General features: G+C 41.5%; 1 protein-coding gene across 2 annotated transcripts in view; it reads right to left on the reverse strand.

Annotated features, from left to right (window-relative positions):
* Nucleotides 1-20,876, reverse strand: part of CDH7 (cadherin 7) — a 118,822-nt gene that overhangs the window by 14,826 nt on the left and 83,120 nt on the right. For both annotated transcript variants that reach the window (XM_066353040.1, XM_066353041.1), the window contains exons 8-11: nucleotides 10,985-11,121; nucleotides 9,906-10,027; nucleotides 9,113-9,230; nucleotides 6,032-6,283 (exon numbers count right to left, since the gene is read on the reverse strand). In XM_066353040.1, coding sequence (XP_066209137.1) covers nucleotides 6,032-6,283; nucleotides 9,113-9,230; nucleotides 9,906-10,027; nucleotides 10,985-11,121 — 629 coding nt within the window. The remainder of the gene's footprint in view (nucleotides 1-6,031; nucleotides 6,284-9,112; nucleotides 9,231-9,905; nucleotides 10,028-10,984; nucleotides 11,122-20,876) is intronic.

Here is a 20,876-nt window from a genome sequence, read left to right on the forward strand (position 1 = left end):
CACCTTAGTTGTTCATTGATTGCTTTCTCACATGTGCCTTAACCAGAGGGTTACAGCAGAGAAAGTGATCCCTTGCTCATGCCAGTGACCTTGGGCTCAAGCTGGTGAGCCTTGCTCAAAGCAGATGAACCCATGCTCAAGCCTGCGACCTCAAGGTCTTGAACCCGTGTCCTCCACATCCCAGTCCGACACTCTGTCCACTGTGCCACCGCCTGGACAGGCCGTAGTAATAACTTATATGCTGACAGATGGTTATTAGAATTATTACTGTGGTGATCACCTCGTAAGGAATATAAATATTGAGTCACTATGTGATACACCTATAACCAATATAATATTTTATGTCAGTAGCACTTTAATGAAAAAAAAAATGGCACTGCCCATGGCCTGTGTCCAAAGGCAGGCGTCCACTGCAGGAGACAGACAAAGAGACTAATGTAAGAGACACTCAGCCATGGAGGATGCTCCTGGGCTGGTCCCCGCATGCTGCCATGAGGCCCAGAGCGAGCACCTCCAACCAGTGCTGAGAAGCAAAGGGACTGAGCACAAAGTACACGGTGGAGTGACCACTTGCGGGTTCTGGCAATGGGGGTTCAGGCAGAAGGAGCAAGACATGCCGGAGCAGGTGGGATGCAGCAGGGTGAGTGAGAAAGAGCGGCCAGCCCCCTGCGATGTGGCCCAGGTGCACCGTGGGTGAGCTGGGGCGGGGGCAGCATCCAGGGGGAGCGAGAAAGAGCGGCCAGCCCCCTGCGATGTGGCCCAGGTGCACCGTGGGTGAGCTGGGGCGGGGGCAGCATCCAGGGGGAGCGAGAAAGAGCGGCCAGCCCCCTGCGATGTGGCCCAGGTGCACCGTGGGTGAGCTGGGGCGGGGGCAGCATCCAGGGGGAGCGAGAAAGAGCGGCCAGCCCCCTGCGATGTGGCCCAGGTGCACCGTGGGTGAGCTGGGGTGGGGGCAGCATCCAGGGGGAGCGAGAAAGAGTGGCCAGCCCCCTGCGATGTGGCCCAGGTGCACCGTGGGTGAGCTGGGGCGGGGGCAGCATCCAGGGGGAGATGGGGACAGCCCCCTGCGATGTGGCCCAGGTGCACCGTGGGTGAGCTGGGGCGGGGGAAGCATCCAGGGGGAGATGGGGACAGACCAAGAAGCAACAAAGTAGAAGGAACAGCACTTGAGGACTGCTCGACTGTGGGGGGTGGACAGAGGAGGAAGCAATGCCAACTGAGTCCACTCAGACACATGGCAATAGGAATTAAATTAGGAGAAGAGGTAAGAATGTCAAAAATTGTTGAGTATTTGAGAATTCTACTTAGATTTCTTATGTCAGCTGTCCAATAGACAAAAGACAAATCTGTCTTGATCTTCTGTGAAAGATTCTAACCAGAGATTTGTAAATCATCTATCTCTATAAAAGAAGTACTGCTCTCTGTGTCTCACGACAGGGAGAATTTTAATTTCAAGCAAAATCGTTCTCCCCTTTCCCCAAAACAAGTATTACAAAACTTCCCTTCCATTCTATGTGCACATTAGAATGACTGCGTAGTATCAAGTTAAGATAGAAAGAAAAAAAAAAACCTAAATAAATAATTATTTTATGCAAAAAGACAATTGGTAGACACAATTTTCAATGTGCTCTCTTGAAGCCGGAAGTAATTGGAGGACACTTTAGACTCAGTTAACCAAAGAACTGGTAAAGCCGCTATGTGAAACAGATCAGAGAAATGGTTGCCTCTAATTTGTCCGTCCCTGGGCTACAGTACCCACAGACCTAGAGCCATAGACTAGGGACCCACAGTCTTTCATGCTAGAAAACCCACAGGGAAAACTACCTCAGAAAGGACATCCAGAAGGCAGTCTCCTCTGTGTTTGGGTCCTGGTTCTGACACCCTATAATTTTGTGCATGCTTCCTCTAATTTACAGTTTTCTCATCTCAAAAGTGAACATCATAAAAATACTAATATCTACCTAGAAAATGTGTTATTAGAATTAGATATTTCCAAAGCACATAGTACAAGCTTTTTAATGTAGGTCATTTTTTTACTACACTTGCAGTTGCTTGAAAAATGAACACATGTGCTACCATAAATTAGCCACTGTAGTCTGCCCTCTGTGATCACTAGGGCTGCTTGACAAATAGATACTATTGTTACACATTACGATGGGGCACAATCTTTTACGGTGTTATCATATTTTCCCAACAGTCTATACACACACACACACACACACACACACACACATACACACATTACTTAGTCATTATGCACTATCATAGAACCAGGGATTTTTTTTTTCCTGTTGAACAATATCATTAGGGTCACAGTATCAGGAAAGAAAATATGGCTTAGCTTTTGGCAAATCAGGGAAAAAAGAGAAAAGATGCCTGTTAGCTCATGTTGGGCTGACCATCTTGGTAGGGTCTCAATGCCATGCAGCCAACAGTGTCTTACAACGCCTCGTTAGACCTGACGCTGGGCCAGTCTAACCCAGTTGTGTCTGAGGAGCCAGGAGTTGGAAAGGAATGTTACAGGACCTCAATTACTTGGACCTAAAGGTCCAAATAAATGAAAAAACAAAACTTAATATAATAAACTCAGTGACAGTTTTAGTGAGCAGCAGGAAGTCTGTGTAGACTAACAGAAAGAATCTAGCTGTAATAGTCTCTGCACAAAAGTACCATGTTTAATATTGAAACCATATTTTAAAACAACCTAAACTCTTTCTATTTTTAAAAATCCCCTGAAGTAATCATTTAATGTATCAATTAGTCACATAATTTTTTTAAGTGCTTTCAGCCTGGTTAAAAAGTAAGTGTGTTTCAAAACAATTATTATACTATGATAAAAAGGCATAATGAAATAGCTGTTGCAGTTAGGGTGAAATGCATATTCAAGCATTAGAATATTGGAGCATCTTGCCAATTATTGGTGAACTTTTAATACATGGAAAATAATTGAGGCATCTGATTGATGACTTTATATGAACCCTGAATATGATGATAATGTCTCCTCTCCCATTCAAATTGTGCTTCGTATAAAGGAAACTTTGTCTTCTAATTTTTGGCTCAACTGGTTCATTTAAGAATGCAGCTGTGGGTAATCAGAGAAAGAGGCTGTGAGGAGGAGAGAAAGCAGAAAGGAGTTCACCCACGGAGCTAGAAGAACGCGGATACATCTGAAGACTCACGAACCCAACTTCAGATACCACGAACTTCAAATCTTAAAGGATTGCATATGTATTGCCTTTGTACTTAAATCCAACCGTAGTGACTGAGCATAAGGAAACCTGGAACCTCTTGCCTTAAGAGCCACTAACTTGTTATAGGAACTCCACATCTCCCCCCAATGCAGAGTGCCGGGGTTTGGACTGGGATTGACATCCGCGATGCCTTCCAGTGTTAACATTCTGGAAACGTGAGCACATCCCCTGCTGTCATGTTACCAGGCACTTTCATTGGCCACATCTCTGGAACACAAACTTGGCACAACGCGAAGCTGGTTCCCTTAGGAGTCTAAAGCCCATATCCTCTCTTGTGTCACCCTTAAATTAATCTGATTCTCAAGTCCTTCTTCTCCATCCCCCTTTTCTTCACCTTGTCCTTATTATTATTATTTTTCTAGCCATATATGTTCAGAAGCCTGCAAAGGTTTAAATTACAAAGCCTGATGCCTAGTGTCCAGGAATAAGATTCACGCCCCTTTTTGAGGTGTTGTAAAAAGAGTGAACCATTTGTGCCCTAGAAGTAGAGTTCTCTGTAACTGGCTGTGCACCTGTCCGCAAGCACTCTGGGTGCTGTCCCATTAGCCTCGCCACCCATCGTGAAAACGCAGGGTCCGTGATAGCGAAAACAGAGCCGTAAGTGTATGAAAAGTCCTGATTATCTACTGCCGAACTTGGGAAATAACGCACAAAGAGACCCAATTCTGAAATGAAATTCTAACATTTGACCAGATTGATTATGCTGGGCAGAATCCTTACAGGAAAATAGAAGCTATAGGCAGAAACCACTGGACCCAGACAGTATTTTCAGTACAATACGCTCTGTTTTGATTTGCTTTTGCACACTTGTAGGAACTTTAAATAAAACAAATAGACTATGGGACATAAATACCTGATCCTTAGAAGTGGCAGAGGCATTCCTAATCTGGTATCTATTTAAGGAAAATGTTCAAATTTCACAAAAAAAGAACAGTCCTACTTAAATTTTGACCAAATTCCCCAAATCTGTAATCTTACACTAATATACATGTCCACACACATCACATGCAAAGCTGAAATCTAGCAAAACTTGACTTCACTTACTTTCAGAAACTGCTAGGTAATGATTCCTAACTCATTAGAATCATCAAGCAACCTAAATTGCAAAGAATCCCTGTCACAGGTGAACATCTTTCCTTAAAAAACGAAGCAGGCTTCATTAGATAGACTTAAAAACATCAAAAGTTAATTAACTGTTAGGTATGATTGAATTCTGGGGATTCTAATTTTAACTTATTCTTTTGAAGTGCAGTATCTTCAAAATTTTCTAGGATGAACTGGTCGTGTTCAGAAGGAGTCGTTCACACTCCCGTTACCCCTCCTTTCGTCTGACGCTTTGAGCACAAGACATTGCATGTTCAATGCTAAGGAACGTCTCTAACTTCTTATCTAAGTTATTCACTAGTACAAAACAAATATGCAATTTACATCTTTACTATTATGTTTAGGAACCTGGTTGAACAATCAAAAGTGGTTTCCAATGCTTCCATTTTATTTTCCAAAATTTACTCTAGTCCCTCACATTCTAATCAAGGCTTTTACTGGGAATTACTTGCCATTTCTAATGAGTTTCTGCCACCCGTATGAAGCCACATGAAAAAATATCTTATTCCCGTTTAGGTTTATGTGGTTAGCTGACGTTATTAAAGATAATAACTTCAATTTTTCATGAGCTCACTCACAGTGTATTAGTAAGGAAGGCTGAGGTTGGTTAATAGGTTGAGAACTTGGCTTCATCAATAACACTTAAAATTTATGAAATATGTTCACTCAGTGGCAGGCACACAAATTATCTCATTTAATTTTTACAACAATCTTATGAGAGTAGTTCTATCATTTGTCCCTTTCAGATTGAGAAGCCAGTTTTAGAAGTGTCAATGTTCCCCTGGTGAAGACATAGTGCGTATTGAAGGCAGTAAGAAAATCTAGGTAGCCCTAACACTGTAAATCTTGTTTTTAAACACTACACAATAGTGAATCCCATTGCTGAATTCTGCTTCTACAAAACTACATTTTAAATGAACTTAACACATTATATTAAGCCCCAAGAAAACACACGGTACTGTCTCAGATGCAGTGTGAAACGCCTGTCCTTGCTGTAGGAAGTGACAGCGTGAAGGAGAAGGCAGCGGAGGGATAAACCTATTACCCAACACCCAGGCTGGCTACCTCCCAACTTTTAAAAGGATGCTGTATAATCTCTTATAAAAACGACAACTCTAATAGGAGTTATAAATCTAATTTCACCATGCAAAGTAATCATGGAAAAGTACCATTAAATATGTTAGTTCTTCTTGAGGAATTTTAACTTTTTGCACTGCGGAAATTGCAATCTTCCTAAATTGACAAATAATTATAAAAACCACCTTGAATCTTTTCTGAAAAGAGCTAGGATACAGAGCATGATTTCTAAAATAAGCTTTTTATCAAAAAGTATGTAGAAAAGTGTCAAATATAGCTCCTTTGCAGAATATTCTAAGGCAAACAGGTGAGATGTGGTAAATCACACACACGCGCGCGCAAAATTTCAGCTTTGACCATAAGCCATTTACCTTCACTGTTGTTTTAAAGAGACCTGTTACCTTTTCCTGAGTTCTATTTCACATACATCACTAGAGAGTGTAGCTAGTGACCGCGGGCAGCTCAATGAACAAAATGCCATCAAACAGAGCATTTGCACCTGTTCTCGGCAAGGTCCTTCAAAGGAACAGAAAAGAGAGAAGCTGCGCTTGTGGCTGCCGTCCCTGCGAGTCCAGCACGAACAGGGCACCGGGACCTACCCAGAAGGGTGAGGACGCAGGCGAGGATGGCGATCAGCGCTCCCGTGCTGAGGCCGGCGGGCAGCACGTAGGCCTCCGCGTTGCAGGTCTGGGCCACCCCGTCGGCGTCGCAGTCGCAGACGCGGATGGTGAGGGTGTTGGTGCTGCTGAGCGAGGGCGAGCCGCTGTCCACAATGAAGACAGGCAGGTAGTAGACAGACTGCTCCTGCCTCCGGAAGCCATTCCTCCTGGTGAGGATGGAGGCCGTGTTGTCTGGAAGAAAGGAAGCAACGTTCCCTTCACACACAGTTTCTGATGGAGTCGGTCCTGCCCACTCCACCTGACTGAAGCCACTCTAGTCTCTCTGGACAGAGAGCCGCATTTCTAATACGGTTTATTGTAATACATTTTAATATCGTTATGTTTTGGTTTTTATGTTAAAACCAAAGAAATGGTTGTAAAGTAGAACTCAGTACAAAAATGTGTGTTGTTTATAACCTGCAACTTTGTAAAAATAGCATATATACACCCTTTTAATTATCTTACATTTCCAACCACACTCTTACAGAGAGGATGATCAAAACAAACAGGTTAAGTATTTCAGGAAAACTGCCAGAGAGCATAAATAAAATCGCAAATGCATTCTTTGATAAATTCTGAACCCAGTACAGAAACAAAAGAAATAAGCCACTCAAATCATTGGAATTGAGTACGTGTGGCTATTCCATAGGAATTATCTCACAGTTCTTTTAAGATCGATGGTAACATACATTGTTACCAACACCCCATGTATATAAACGTTGTGTCACTGACAAAATGGATCATGTGCTTAATTTATACCCATTATTTTATTTCACCTAAACAATGATAAAAATTCTGAAACTTTGAACAGTGATCATTAATTATGTATTACAAAACTCTGGTTTCTATAACTGAACTTAGATTTATTATATCTGTTAGCAATCTATGCAGCTAACTTGTCTTAAATTACTAATTAGGAATTTATGATTCTTAAGTTTATAGCAATTAATAAAAGAAAGCCAGGACCATAGATTCATCTAGTGTGCTTTAATATAGTTTTTCTTTTCAAGCTGTCAAAAAGATGTTTATCCAATGTTATCATAAAAGAACTGATGATATTCTAATGAAAAAGCTGACACTTATTCTGTCCCAAAGAGCACAGAGCAGCATGCTCACACGTGGGACTGCAGAAAATGTCTAACCTGCAATTATAGATACAGCAGGAATAAAACTTTTTCAGATTCTATCTGGTGAGTTTTTACTTTAAATTTGAGTCGTTCATTAAAATCAACTACTTAGGATGTTGCCGAATATTATTGTTTGAGTATGTTTCTGTATACTTAACAGTAACATGTGCGTGTGCACACACATATCTGTGTCTTGACCTCCCAACCAGTCAGATGTTATATGTATTTATGATTTGATACACAAAGTTGTTACTTAAGTAATTGAACATGCCTGACATCAAATAACATGCTAGGATACAGACTGAATTGAGGAGCACAGACTGAAATGCCCAATATGTAAGAAGAGAACCCTGCGTTCAGAAAGAGATCATAAAACTCATTGTTTAGTATGCGCTTCCTAAGATGAAAGCCAACATAAAAACTGATGACCTGTTTTTCCCTACATGTCTGCCTTCAAGGTCTTGACTTAGGGACATCTTCACTCATGTCCTGAAAATCCAGACATTTTAGTGCACATGCTGCCCAGCACTCGTGGCAGTCCTGTGTGAGGTTACACCATGAGGTCATTCACACTCTTCTTGGGAAGGTCATAAATTCTCTGCCTCTGTGCTGGGAGAACACGAGGGCTGAACATTGTCCCCGCCAACTATGATTAAGTCAGAGAGTCTGGGATTACGGCATTTCCATTAAACAGAGGAGGGAATCAGAAAAAGAATGATTATTTCAGATAGAATATTTAAGGCCAATGCTGGGTTTTCTGCACCAAAGTTGTGGGTTCACATAAATAAACTTATAGTATCCAATTTCTGAGATCAGGTCTCTTTGAATAAGCCAGTATTTGACTAGCAAATCCATTTCTACATTTTTTCCCCCTGAAACCTGGTTTACACATTCACTCTGAAAGAACAGTTCCCATATTAATGGGGAATACTTTGCTTTATACAGATATTAGCTGCAAACATCCTTCTTCTGAAAACATAAACATCTTAAACAAAAACATATGTAAATTTGAATTCACACAATAGGTAGCAGGTCAAGGTCATGCTTACTTTAAAGTTTTTATGATTGTCTATTTATAATTACATATGTAATTAAGCTAAAGAAGAATTTATTAATATGTGTTTGTAAAAGTGTTTCTATAATATCACTTAGGAAACTGACAAGAGTTACTACTTTTTAAGAATGGCATTTGGGGAGACAGGGAATTCTTTTGTTCTTTTTAATTTTATATTTCTTTACATCAACAATACAGGCAGTCCCCAAGTTAAGAACAAGATAGGTTCTATAGGATTGAAAATGTTTAAGCATTTATATGCACAGAAAGGTAAAAACAAATACTATGTTTGTATCAGCTGGAACATCTACCTGTTCCAACTGATACAAATTCCACTGAAGCACAAACCCACGGAACCTGTGTCATTCGCAACCTGGGGACTGCCTGCATATTTTAATTATTTGCATGTTAAAGTAAAGGAATAACTAATATTAAAATTATTAAGTTCAAGTTGATTTAGGTAGAACTATGTCAAGTGCAATTAAGGTGTTCCTGATGCCTCCAGGTATATATGTGTAGGATGGTCACGATTTAAGGCTTTTAGCCGGCCCTCTACCAATTAGATAAGTTCAAGTGCTGGGTATACTAATAAGGAAGCAAATGTCTAGAAGCAATGACAGAGACAGATGGATCTGGCTTCCTCCCCATTTGGACTTAGGGCTAAAATTATTTAAGTAGCAGCTTCTTGATGACAGCAAATCTATAGATAAAAATTACTTTGGGGCTCACTGCCCTTTAATGAACGTCCTTGCTAATCCTTAATCAGCATTCCTGAGCGAGTAACAGCACCTGCTCCGAGTTCATACCCGCGCCTCTGTCGGGACTGTAACAACACCTCACCTTTGTTATCTTTCAGTGAGAAGTTGTGGTTGTTCGTGGCATCGGCGGTCAGACTGAAATAAAACTGGTGCCCACTGGATGGCTCGTCTTTATCAACGGCACTGATTTTCTGGATGACCTGTGGACCAAGGATGTAAAGCGTGAGGGGGGTTGGTGTGCAGGACAGAGCAGGGTACTGGAATAAGTGCCAACTTCTTGAATGGGGGGAGGTAGGAGCAGGCTCTGAGAAAAAGCCATCTCCTTCTCAAAATCTGTGTCGGAATTGACCTCCGGAACCGCCAAAATAAGGCATCTCCATGGATTATACCATCCTGGTCAAGGTCACAAGACACTGAAGGACACTGAGGGCAGAACAAACCAGGCAGATTGAATGGCACTGAATTCGCAGGACTTCGAGGCACTTAAACCCGCCGTGCCACATGCAGGAGGGCCCAACTGGGCTTAAAAGGCTCCATTTCTCCTAAAAGGAAGGGCAGCCCTCACTACTCACGGTGGCTTCGCCCAGTTTTACCTTTCTTCCTGCCTTTTCATCATTCCGATGCAATGACAATAGAAAGGGTCCTTTAGCTACACCTCCAAGGGTTAGTTTTGCTGACATGCGTGGATGGTCTTTTATCGCAAAGCGGGCAGTTTCAAAAGCAACAGCCGCTGGAGCTCTTGAAAGCAACAGGGGTGGAGAAGTGGGGTGCCCGGGAGCCACTCACCTGCCCCAGCGGGGTGGAGAAGCGGGGTGCCTGGGAGCCACTCACCTGCCCCGGCGGGGCGGAGAAGCGGGGTGCCAGGAGCCACTCACCTGCCCCGGTGGGGCGTTCTCACAGACAGTGGTCTCGTAGTCCATGGCGAACTCGGGGGCGTTGTCGTTGATGTCGAGGATCGTGATGGCCACGTAGCCTCTTCCCACTTGAGACGGGTTCTCTAATCGAGAGGAAGAGGGTTTGCCATTTACCCCCCAAGTCCAGCTCTCCATTCACTGCCTGTCACTCAGGAAAAGCCCTTCCTCTCAGACTTTCTAACATATTTTCCTTTACTCAGGAAACTCGACTAAACACAGTGAAAATCAAGTAACAGTTTGCCTACCCAAAGGACAAGTCTAATCAGAAAATGGCCAGCCCCCCAAATAAAATCTTGAATCCTGACATAATAGACTTTAACGGGAGTTGCAGAAAATTTGAGCCAGATGTCAGAGAACTATCTATCTGTCGATATGGATAGAATAACTGTATTTTTAGTCCCTGATAAGTAAAATGTTGTAAGAATGACAGATAAACCATGCATTTCAATATTCTTTGATACTAGAGCTCATAGTTGTATGAAGATATATATATATATTGCTCACAAAAATTAAGGGATGTTTCAAAATGAATATAAAGCTATAAAATATCACTTAATTTTTGTGAGCAGTATATATATATATACACACATACATATATATATATATATAAAATATGGATATAAAACAATGTATTATAATTATCCATTGTTCTTTTAATTTTTTTCTTAGTAGGGCCTAAAATGAGTTCAATATCAAAATATGCCAATCCGGGCCCCTTCGCTAGAGAGATGTACTTACCAATATTTGTAAGCTATCTGACTGACACCACATCAGTACAATGCAGCATATGACCACAGAACAACAGAAAGCTCTCGGAGGGTGACTCAGGCCCGTTATTTCAGTCCTTCCTCTTTATCTTTGTACTAGTATATAAAATTAATAAGTATGTTTCACAGCCTAAAATTAGGAATTTTCAAGCCACTATTCAACTGCAATAAGCACCTAACCGATTGGGGTTGAAATGGTAACCTCAGGACAGTCTGTTCTCCACTCCCACGGTTGGTTCTCCACCTAACTGAACCTGAGGCCTCTCTACTTACGGCTCTCCATGGCGAGCACTGTGATATTATGAACAGCATTGGTCTCCCGGTCTAAAGACTTGGCCGTTGTGATGACTCCACTGTTGGCATCAATGTTGAAGTATCTCTCCAAATCCGTGTTTCTGTCAATCGAATACCTAATTGAACAATACAAAAAAAAAATCTTCAGCACTGATGTTTGATAATAATTTGCTAACTTTATTTCATGAAGTGTGTAGCCAGTGACGAATCCTGCTGACTCCACAATCTGTCAGATTAGTAACAATAAACACATGCTCAGTTTAAAATTTCACTGATGCTATAAGTTGGTTCTTAACCTGCTTGTCAGTAATCTCTTTTTTTTCTGTCAGTTCAAAATAAACACCACTTTATAGTTATTCTCACAGAGGCTTTGAATATGCCATTATAGACTTCAGATAATTTATTATTATTACTATTTTGGTTCCTAAATATTATTCACAATAGATTTACCCATGCTGGTCATGGTTATAGGACCCTCTAAAAGAAACATGCAGACAGCTTACCCATTCACATATACTTAGCAACAGCTCTCGTGTTGATAACACCAGCCTGGTCTTAACCCTTTTTTCAGTGTGTATCCCTCATTCAGGGGTCCTGACCAGGGTTCCATAGATATATTTCAAAGTGCAACCCCTAAAACTGCATGAATATTTTGCTGTATAAAAACTTTTCACAAAATATCCATTATCCAAACATTAGTGCAAAATCATTCTTATGGTAATCTAATTTTTTATTTCATATACAAAATTCACTCTGTGCTCACAAATGACTGTCTTTAAACTTTCACTCATAGTCTTCATATGACTAGGGTGAATTAAAGGCTCTTATTTAAAAATAAATAAAAATAAACACGCAACTGAGGCTAAGCAAGTATTTTACATTTACATAGTAGTTTTCAACTCTTATTAAATAGAATCATTGACTTCAAGGCCACTGTATTACAAAACTCAGGAAACATAAAAAGAAAAGAGGAGGCAACAGAAAACGTTAGAAAATTATCCATAAACCAACAAATATTACTGTCTTTGTGCTATCATAGGCATTGTGGCATTGAGAATCTGAGGAAGTTCTTTTTTGATGGCTTTAGAGTCTCGATGGTGTATGAGACAAGATTATCAGCTGAGAACAGGGAGGACGAGGTGTGACGGGGAGAACGAAGTAATTTTTTTTTAGAATGGACACACACATAAATACACATACAAAGAATTATACTGGAGCAACTAAGCATGACCTCTGAGGATTGTGGTCATTAATGTAAAGCCAGTAAGCCTGTTTGCCTGTCTTACTCTGTTCTCCCGTATTTCAAGGTGCATAAAAGGCAGAGGGATGAACTGAATCAGTTGGATAGTGGGAGGAAAGAGGCGTAAGGAAGTCAGGAACATATGCATAGGAATGATACAATGAAGGCCCATGCTATGTAAGTTGGTAAGAGAGAACTGGAGAAATAAAAGGCAGGCATTGAGATGTTAGTAGCATCAATGGGTTGTAGGTCTTTATAAGAATGCATATCTGCTGGGGAGGGAGTGACAGTGGTGGGTGGGCAGAGAAAAGTAGCTTTTCAACAGCAGTGTTTGGGTGAGAGTTGATGAAACAAGGATATGTTCATAAGAGCCTATGACAGCCTGGCCAGGTGGTGGCGCAGTGGATAGAGTGTCAGACTGGGACACAGAGGACCCAGGCTCAAAATCCTGAGGTCGCCAGCTTGAGCACAGGCTTATCTGGTTTGAGCAAGGCTCACCAGCTTGAGTCCAAGGTCACTGGCTTGAGCAAGGGGTCACTCACTCTGCTGTAGCACCTCAGCCAAGGCCCATATGAGAAAGCAATCAATGAACTAAGGTGCTGCAATGAAGAATTGATGCTTCTCACCTCTCTCCCTTCCTGTCTGTCTGTCCCTGTCTGTCCCTTTCTCTGTCTCTGTCAGACACACAAACACACACAAAATCTATGACAGAATTGGGGCACTAGAACAGCTGACTGGAGTCAAGAAGACCAAAAATGTAAGAGACCAACAAGTTTGATGGGTCATGGGGTGCAGCTGAATCTGTTACTAATCTTCTTGTCAGGAGGAGTGGCAGGAAGGAATGACATGATATTGGAACTGAGACCCTCAGTGAATTAGCGTGTTTACTGCATATTTGGGGGTTGATGACAACATGAGAGATCTTCAGTCAAGTCTGATAACATTCTACCAGTTAAGAGCTTTCAAGGAGAAAGTAAACAGGTGAAAAGAGCAAGGGCAGTACAAAATGGACTCATGCTCACCTACAAGATTGGGCCACAGGGTGGGAGAGAAAAAGCATATCTTCCTTGGGATTCCCCATTCTTTCTCCTTACCATTTATTACAGCTAAGTGACTGCTCGAATCAAAAGCAAACTTCCTCTGAAGCTGCCAATCAATCCCACCTGTTCTGACCTTTCCAGAATGTGTTTCCTTGGAATTAAATACTTTTCCTCTTATGTAGCTTTACTTGAATCAAAAGTAAATGTCTTCTATTTTAAAAACAAATTTCCTTCCTTTGTGCCAAGTTCATTGTTGGCCTCCAACTTGTCATATCTGTTCACTTCTCTGTTCTGTTCTTTCTCTTTCTCATCCAAAGGTACTACAATTGTCCACTTGCTCCTCCTTCAACCCCGTTCTTCATTTGCCTGGACTACTAAGAGCAGTTCTTCCCTGCCCCCCCCCCCCCACTTTATCATCTGGTCTTTCTCAGTCACCTTGGCTGAATTTTCTCTTTGTGACCTTTACTTGCACGCTCCCAAACCTCTTTCGGGGGACCTTTTCACTTCTTTATATAAAAATTTTTCCTTAGCAACTTATCTAGTCCCATGGCTTAAATCCCTTCTATATTTTTGATTGTTCCCAAATTTTATGAAATCTCCTTGGCCCACTATACTAGTGTGTTGAATTACCTACTTAGTGTCACATGTCCAAACTGATGTTGTATTTTCTGCAGTCTCCCAACCTCCTCCTCCTCATTCTTTCTCATCTGAGTAAATGGCACCACCAGCCACTTGACTGATCAAATGTAAACACCACCTAGAATTGGACATTGACTTGGTTTTCTCTCTTACCCTCACATACAATGTCTCAACAACCGCACTCACACTCTCAGTCCAAGTACCCCCCACTTTAGCCAGTTTTGCATTATTTTAACCCTTATCAACATATTTCCATTCTTACTGTCCACAGCCCATTCTCTGCACAACAGCCATAAAAACAAGAGAGAATTAAATTAATGTTATGGATCGACTTCAATTTTCAATGAAAGAGAATGGCTAAATTTTATCTGAAATGTTGCTTTAGGTGAACCACTATATGTGTATGTGTATAGTATATGCAACTCATATACACACGTATTTTATATAATTTTTATCCAATGGTGATAGGAATAATTGATATCAACATTTGACAAAAGGATTATAACTTAATACCCATGAACTCAGGCATCCATTAAGCCAATACTAAAAGCCTCATTAGTTCATTTATTTTTCAAATCACTATGATAATGTTTGTATCTTCAAGAATAAACAGACTTCTAGACTCTGACAAAGCAAAAAGCCCTTGAACTTGACATCTGTTGAAAGATGTTCCTTTAATTCCCCGCAGAGCTCAAGTCAATAACTAAAACATTTGCCTCTATTATTAATTGTCTCAAAGTTTCCAGGATTAAAATAATAGACATTTGAGACTGCACACAATAGGTTGGATACCTAAATTCTCTTCTCCTCAAAGAAATATCCCTGATCTTTCAAAGAACCAGTTATCCCCGAGGCCTCTATATGTTTTGGAGAATGGACACCACAATTTCTATCGTTCGAATACTAATCATTTCTGTATCATAAACTATGTAGTGTCCACTTATAAATAGGTGTATTTTTAATATCTGTAACTCTCACATGAGCCTCCCTTAATAGCACAGCCTCAAACATGCACATTTGGCAACTGGTGACTTATTCATGACATCCTTATCCCATGTCTCCCTTTCATGAGTCGTGCAATCAGCAATCATTCTTAAGCACCTGCATGTGACACTCTAGCTCAGGAAATGCAGTACATAAATAAAATATTTTATTAAAAGAAATAGCAACCCATAATAAATATCTAGGAGGAAACCAACGCATTGCTATCCTGGAGTGCAATGAAGGAAATCGGGGGGAGAAGGAGAAGCCGACGCGAGAAGAGACAGAAGAGCTCGGCAAGGACACGGAGCAGACGAGCAGCCAGACAGCTGTGGTGGTGGTTACGCCATTTACTCACAGGGATGCAGCATCACCCAGGATTACAGAGGTTCCTATTCTCTTCCCCGGCTTTGAGCATGCAAGAGGCTAGCGTTTACGTGGGAGTCCTGAGCTGATATAGAAAGTTACCTGAGAAAGACCACCCCTTAGCCAAGAATACATGCGCACTTTGTCAAGAGGTGATAAATGTTTCTGAATTTAAAAATGGGGAGTGCAACTGAGCTGCAAGAGAAGGGCGGAGCCTGAAGGAGTCTGGGGGAGCACCGTGCGGTTCTGTGGCCACCCGCCTAGGGACAGAGAAATGCAGTCGCCCGAGTCCATTCGAGGCTGAGCAGGAAGGGAAATGATTGGAGTTTCTCCAATCATGAACTTATCTTCACTAGTTTCTGCAAATTACAGCCTAAACCCAGCCACCTTCCCCCAGGTTAAAGTGACAAATTACAGAGATCACTTTTTTTTTTTGAAGTTACAGCCCTTGAAGCTCCCACCCCCTCTGTTTATTAGGCAGACACATCCAAGCCTCAGTATCCAGTCTCTGTCCTTTCCCTGGGATTTTATAAATTACTCCAGATACCTGCCACGCCTCTGCTCAAGCTAGACATGTAATAGAAGATTCATCAAACATTCTCCAAAACTATTCCTCCTTCTAAAATTTATTGCCAGAATGTGTTGAGGATTTAAAAGCACACTTTTCTTTTTGTCCTCAGTCCTCAAACAACTGTGTAAAGTCACGTAGGAGAGAGATCCCTACAAGTATGTACCCGTAATGCCCATTTGCCCCTAATTCTTATCAACGGAACCCTGCCTTTGTTGGAAGCAGCCAGGTGTCCGCCTGAAAGACGACACTTGCAAGTCTCCCTTGTAGATTCGGTGTCCTTATCTCTGAGTTTTAGCAAACGAGATACAGAAGTTGTTGGGCCAAGCGTCCCTGAAGCCCTCCTTGACAGACAGGAGTGAGCTGCTAGTTCAGCGGGCGCCCGATTCTGCCCCTGCTCCTCGACGCCACCTGGGACACGGGCACGAAAGGAACCTATCCAAAAGCCATCTGGTAAATAGGAGGTGATGAGTGCTCACTCTAAGAAGCCAAGGCCCGTGGTGACCTTATCCTGTCAAATGTCTCAGTCCTTGAGCAAATAGCGCCAGCCTCCTCAGTAGGAAGTCATTAGCGTTCAGCTCCGTTGCTGCTAGCCACGCACAAGTTCCAAGGAAGGTGAGCAGGCATCATGACTGCTGCATTTCAGTCCTAGATGCCACAGCCTCGCAGTTGGCGGCTGGCAGAGCCAAGACTCAGGACTACGTCTGCAGGCGGTGTCTTTCCATGATTCACAGCATCACCTGGATAGGAGCTGCCAGCCTCTGCCACCCACCATCCTCTGGTCCAGTTCCATTCTGTTGTGTCCTCCTGCTCTCCTGTCCTCAACCTTCGACCACTCCAACGTGTGGATTATCTGATGAACAAAACATCTCGTGTATCTCCAATGCTGTGCCTTCCCGCAGTAGCTACTCCTGTGCAATTATTTTAGTCCTACAGTTCCTTGAGGACAGTGCCCTAGCATTAGAACAGCCAGCCTTCCAATTATATCACAAATCATGCCCCTCCATTCTTTTTTTGGTATTTAGGGCCTGCCCAAGCCTCCGGATGTAGTGTGGGCTCTCCTCCAGCTCAACTGCCGACATCCAGCACCCTTGGAGCCGCTGTACCTGAGACTTAACTGCCTTCCCTGGGGACTGCGCTCCCTCTGAGAGTCAGAGACCCTCAGGCCATGGGGGTTAGAAGCTCTCCCTGTGGAGACAAGCCAAAGGTGCAGAATGTGGCTGGTTAATTTGTGATGGAAATGCAGGCTCAAGGGACAGGGTCCTGCCATTCGTAGTTTGGGTGAAAATGGATAAAGGTTTTAGGAAGGAAGTCTAAGAATAGTATTTGAAAGCAAAAATAGTCAATCCTAAAAGCTAACACTGTTTTAATTTTTGCCAACCTCGTGTCCCTTACTTTTTTAGAGCTTTCTTTACCCCCCCAGCCCAACTTCCTCCCCAAAGTACCAAGTTTCATTTAAATCATACCATTAATTATTCTGGAAAGTCGCATCAAAAACAATGCAGAGTGATGCAAGGTGAAGAAGAAGCCACAGAACTAGAAGCCGAAAGCCCCCAGCCTGCTGACCTGACTCCTCATAGGAAGCACCCCTCCCTTATTCCCCTGGCTCAAATTTATTAACCAGCCAGGCGAGGGAGCTGAAATAGAGATGTCCAAGAGAAATTTTAAGTGTCCGACCTTAGCAATTGTCCTACATTATCAGCTAGTCACTGAGTATTTCTGTAACTGTAATTTCCCCAGGATCAAAGCAAAAATTAGGACACATATTATAGGGAAGAAGAAGAAGAAGAAAAAAGAACAATTCTTTGTGAAGTCAAAATCTCTAGTTTAGTTCATTTAGCCATTTGGTTGAAAAAAACACAACTCAGTGTGATTCAAAATGGATCCCTCTCAGTTTGTACAAAGAAAGCAGACTGGCACTAAAACCCTTCAGTGCTTGAGGAACTGAGCAGCTGAAGACTCACATTTTGATGTCCCTGTTTGTTAGTGTCTGCAACGTTTTTTTTTGTTTGTTTGTTTTTTGTTTTGTTTTGTTTTTTGTTTGTTTTTTTTACAGAGACAGAGAGTGAGTCAGAGAGAGGGATAGACAGGGACAGACAGACAGGAACAGAGAGAGATGAGAAGCATCAATCATTAGTGTTTCGTTGCACATTGCGACACCTTAGTTGTTCATTGATTGCTTTCTCCTATGTGCCTTGACCACGGGCCTTCAGCAGACCGAGTAACCCCTTGCTGGAGCCAGTGACCTTGGGTTCAAGCTGGTGGGCTTTTTGCTTTAACCAGATGAGCCCGCGCTCAAGTTGGCGTCCTCAGGGTCTTGAACCTGGGTCCTCTGCATCCCAGTCCGATGCTCTATCCACTGCGCCACTGCCTGGTCAGGCTGCAACATTTGTATTTAAAAAAAAAAATTATTTTATTCTATTTATTTAAAGTAAAAAAAAAAAAAGAAACCAAATCAACAATTCACAAACATCCCTTTTTAAAAAGCCTGGAGTATGTATGACCTGTGAATTTCACTACACGCTGCTTGTGCTAAATCGCCATGAACCAGATGCCAGGAATTAAAGGACACTATGATAGCCAGGACTCTGCCACTAAGCAACAGAATTATTCAGGGCTTCACAGTCACCGTTTATTTTGCATGACGATGTCTCCTTTCCAGACTGCACCCTTGCTTTTCCCCATTTCTATGCACGGTCGGTCTCCTGTACCACTCGGTGACAGGGGCAACTGGGACCGGAGCTCACACATCTGCATGGCCTCAGTGTCGCACACATCTGCTACAGAACAGCTTCTCCAACCAACACCTGTGAACTACAGAGATCAATTTAAATGCTCTTTTTTTTCATATGCGCAAGTGGCATTCTTACTGTCCAGATACTGATAGGCGTATACGAGGTTCTCAAATAGAATGTGCAGGTAAGCTCGCAAGATTCACACAAAGGTGTTCTTGCTACTCTCAAAATGTCAAAAGCCAATGGAATATATAAACATGGATGAATCTGAATAGAGATAGAGCTCAAATCTTAATCTTAGGAAATTTGTGCCCGTGTGCCTGTGTGTGTGTGTGTGTATTGCTAAAAGGAAACTAAACTCCTGTAATCACATTTTCTGTCTGACTCAGAGCATGCTTATTTATAACAAAGGAATGATTATGCTTGCCTTATAGGAATTTAATGAGAAATAAGCTCCTTCCACATAAACTATTGAGTTCAATGCTTGATGATACCTCAGTTTGCATTTTCACCTTCTCCTTCTGATAATGGCATCTCAGGTCACCTTTGGGGATTTAATCCTTCCCAATCTTGTGCAATCTTGATGATACTCAAAATCAAGAACTTCCTAAATAAGAAATGGACACTTTTCCTCAATAAGAGATGGACATATGCCCTGAGACAGGCCAAGAAACTTTGCCACATCTTGCAGAAACTGCTCATTCTTTCTGCTCACACTTATAAAAACACCTTACTTTTCTCTTTTCTGAAGACTAGCTATTCAACTTTTAATTCTTTGAGCTATCCCCAAATATTTCAATAAATGACTTTATTTTTCAGTTACCTATGCCCAAGTTCTATTATCTGCAATTAAGGAATATTTAAGAGTACAAGATAAACATTAGCTCCCTAATCTTTCAACCTCACATATAGCCACCAAAGACTCACATAAGAAAGATTATGGGTTTTGTATTCTTCTATTAATAAGATGTTGCATAAGCATTTTAAATTTAGAAAATGCTGCAAGGGACAAATCAAGAGAAATGTAATCTTCAATGAATTCATTTTACCTGGAGTCTCCCTAAAAGCAAACTTAAGATTTTTGCTTTGAATGGAGTTCTAATTTTATAACAATACAATAAAGATGAAAAAGAATTGCTCATATAAATTAGAAATTTCCTACTTAACCAGTTTTGAAAATGATTTCTAGATGTTAAAGTACACTATGCTAACAAACACTTTTTCTATTTTCACGATACCTGAGCATATACTCTTTCCTTTTCCATTTTTAGTGGTAATTATATTAAATTTAGCAGCATTTTAAAATATATTCAGCTCATATTTTCCTCATGAAATTGAGCCACTATTTTTCTCTATGTTCCTGGATCACCAAGTTTCTCAGAATAATCAGATACTTAAATATAATTTAGATCAAACTACTATGTACAAATATATGCATGTATACAAGCTACTTAAAAAATGCACACTGAATTATTCAAACACCCCAAATGTTTCATACTAGTCACACTACATAATGTAATATCTGATACTATTTTATCACCTTTTTTTCTGAGAACATACTACACCAGGAATGCCAAAAGAGCCTGTAGCTAAACATTTATCCCGGTATCCTTAAAATATAGTTCTGGATTTAAAGTGTTAGAAATGCTGAAAATGATCCTCATTAATTTTTGTTTACTCTCCCTTCCCCCTTCACATAGGATATTACTTGCAATGATATTATGTTGCAATTCATTGGCTATTTTGGACATGGGTCTTTGGGCTTGCTGTGCTGCCCAGAGAAATAGATTCTATGATTTCACAGGCTAGCACTGGACTGTGAGGAAATAACTAAATAAAACATAAACCGACTTTGTGAATGCTTTCTGGACTGCCATCCTTCACACCCAGCTTCTCCCATCATCCCTTCAAATGAAGGCTCACGACTGGTGACTTCAAAGTGGTGGCTAGTTCACAATGTTTCAGTTCCACATTTTCCCTCCCTGTATTGTTAACTTGAAGGGACTGGATTATTTTCTCCACCAGGTTGTAAATTTCAGAGGAAATTTACAATGTCAGAGAAAATGTTTTATTCATTTCTTTTTTTCCTGCCAGTTCCCCCCCCCCCCCCCCAAGGTCATGCACAAAGCAAGTTCTTAACGCATATATGTAGATTCATTGATCTACCAACGCTGCCCGGAAACCAAACAGTCCTCGGGACTGGAGGCTGCTCTTCCAGTTTTTATCACCTAATTGATGACAAACACGGAAGAGAGGTAACCAGCATTCAGAAAGATGATCAGAATCAGCAGAACGCAATCTG

This window comes from Saccopteryx leptura, chromosome 11, assembly GCF_036850995.1.
Source record: "Saccopteryx leptura isolate mSacLep1 chromosome 11, mSacLep1_pri_phased_curated, whole genome shotgun sequence".
Taxonomy (NCBI): Eukaryota; Metazoa; Chordata; class Mammalia; order Chiroptera; family Emballonuridae; genus Saccopteryx; species Saccopteryx leptura.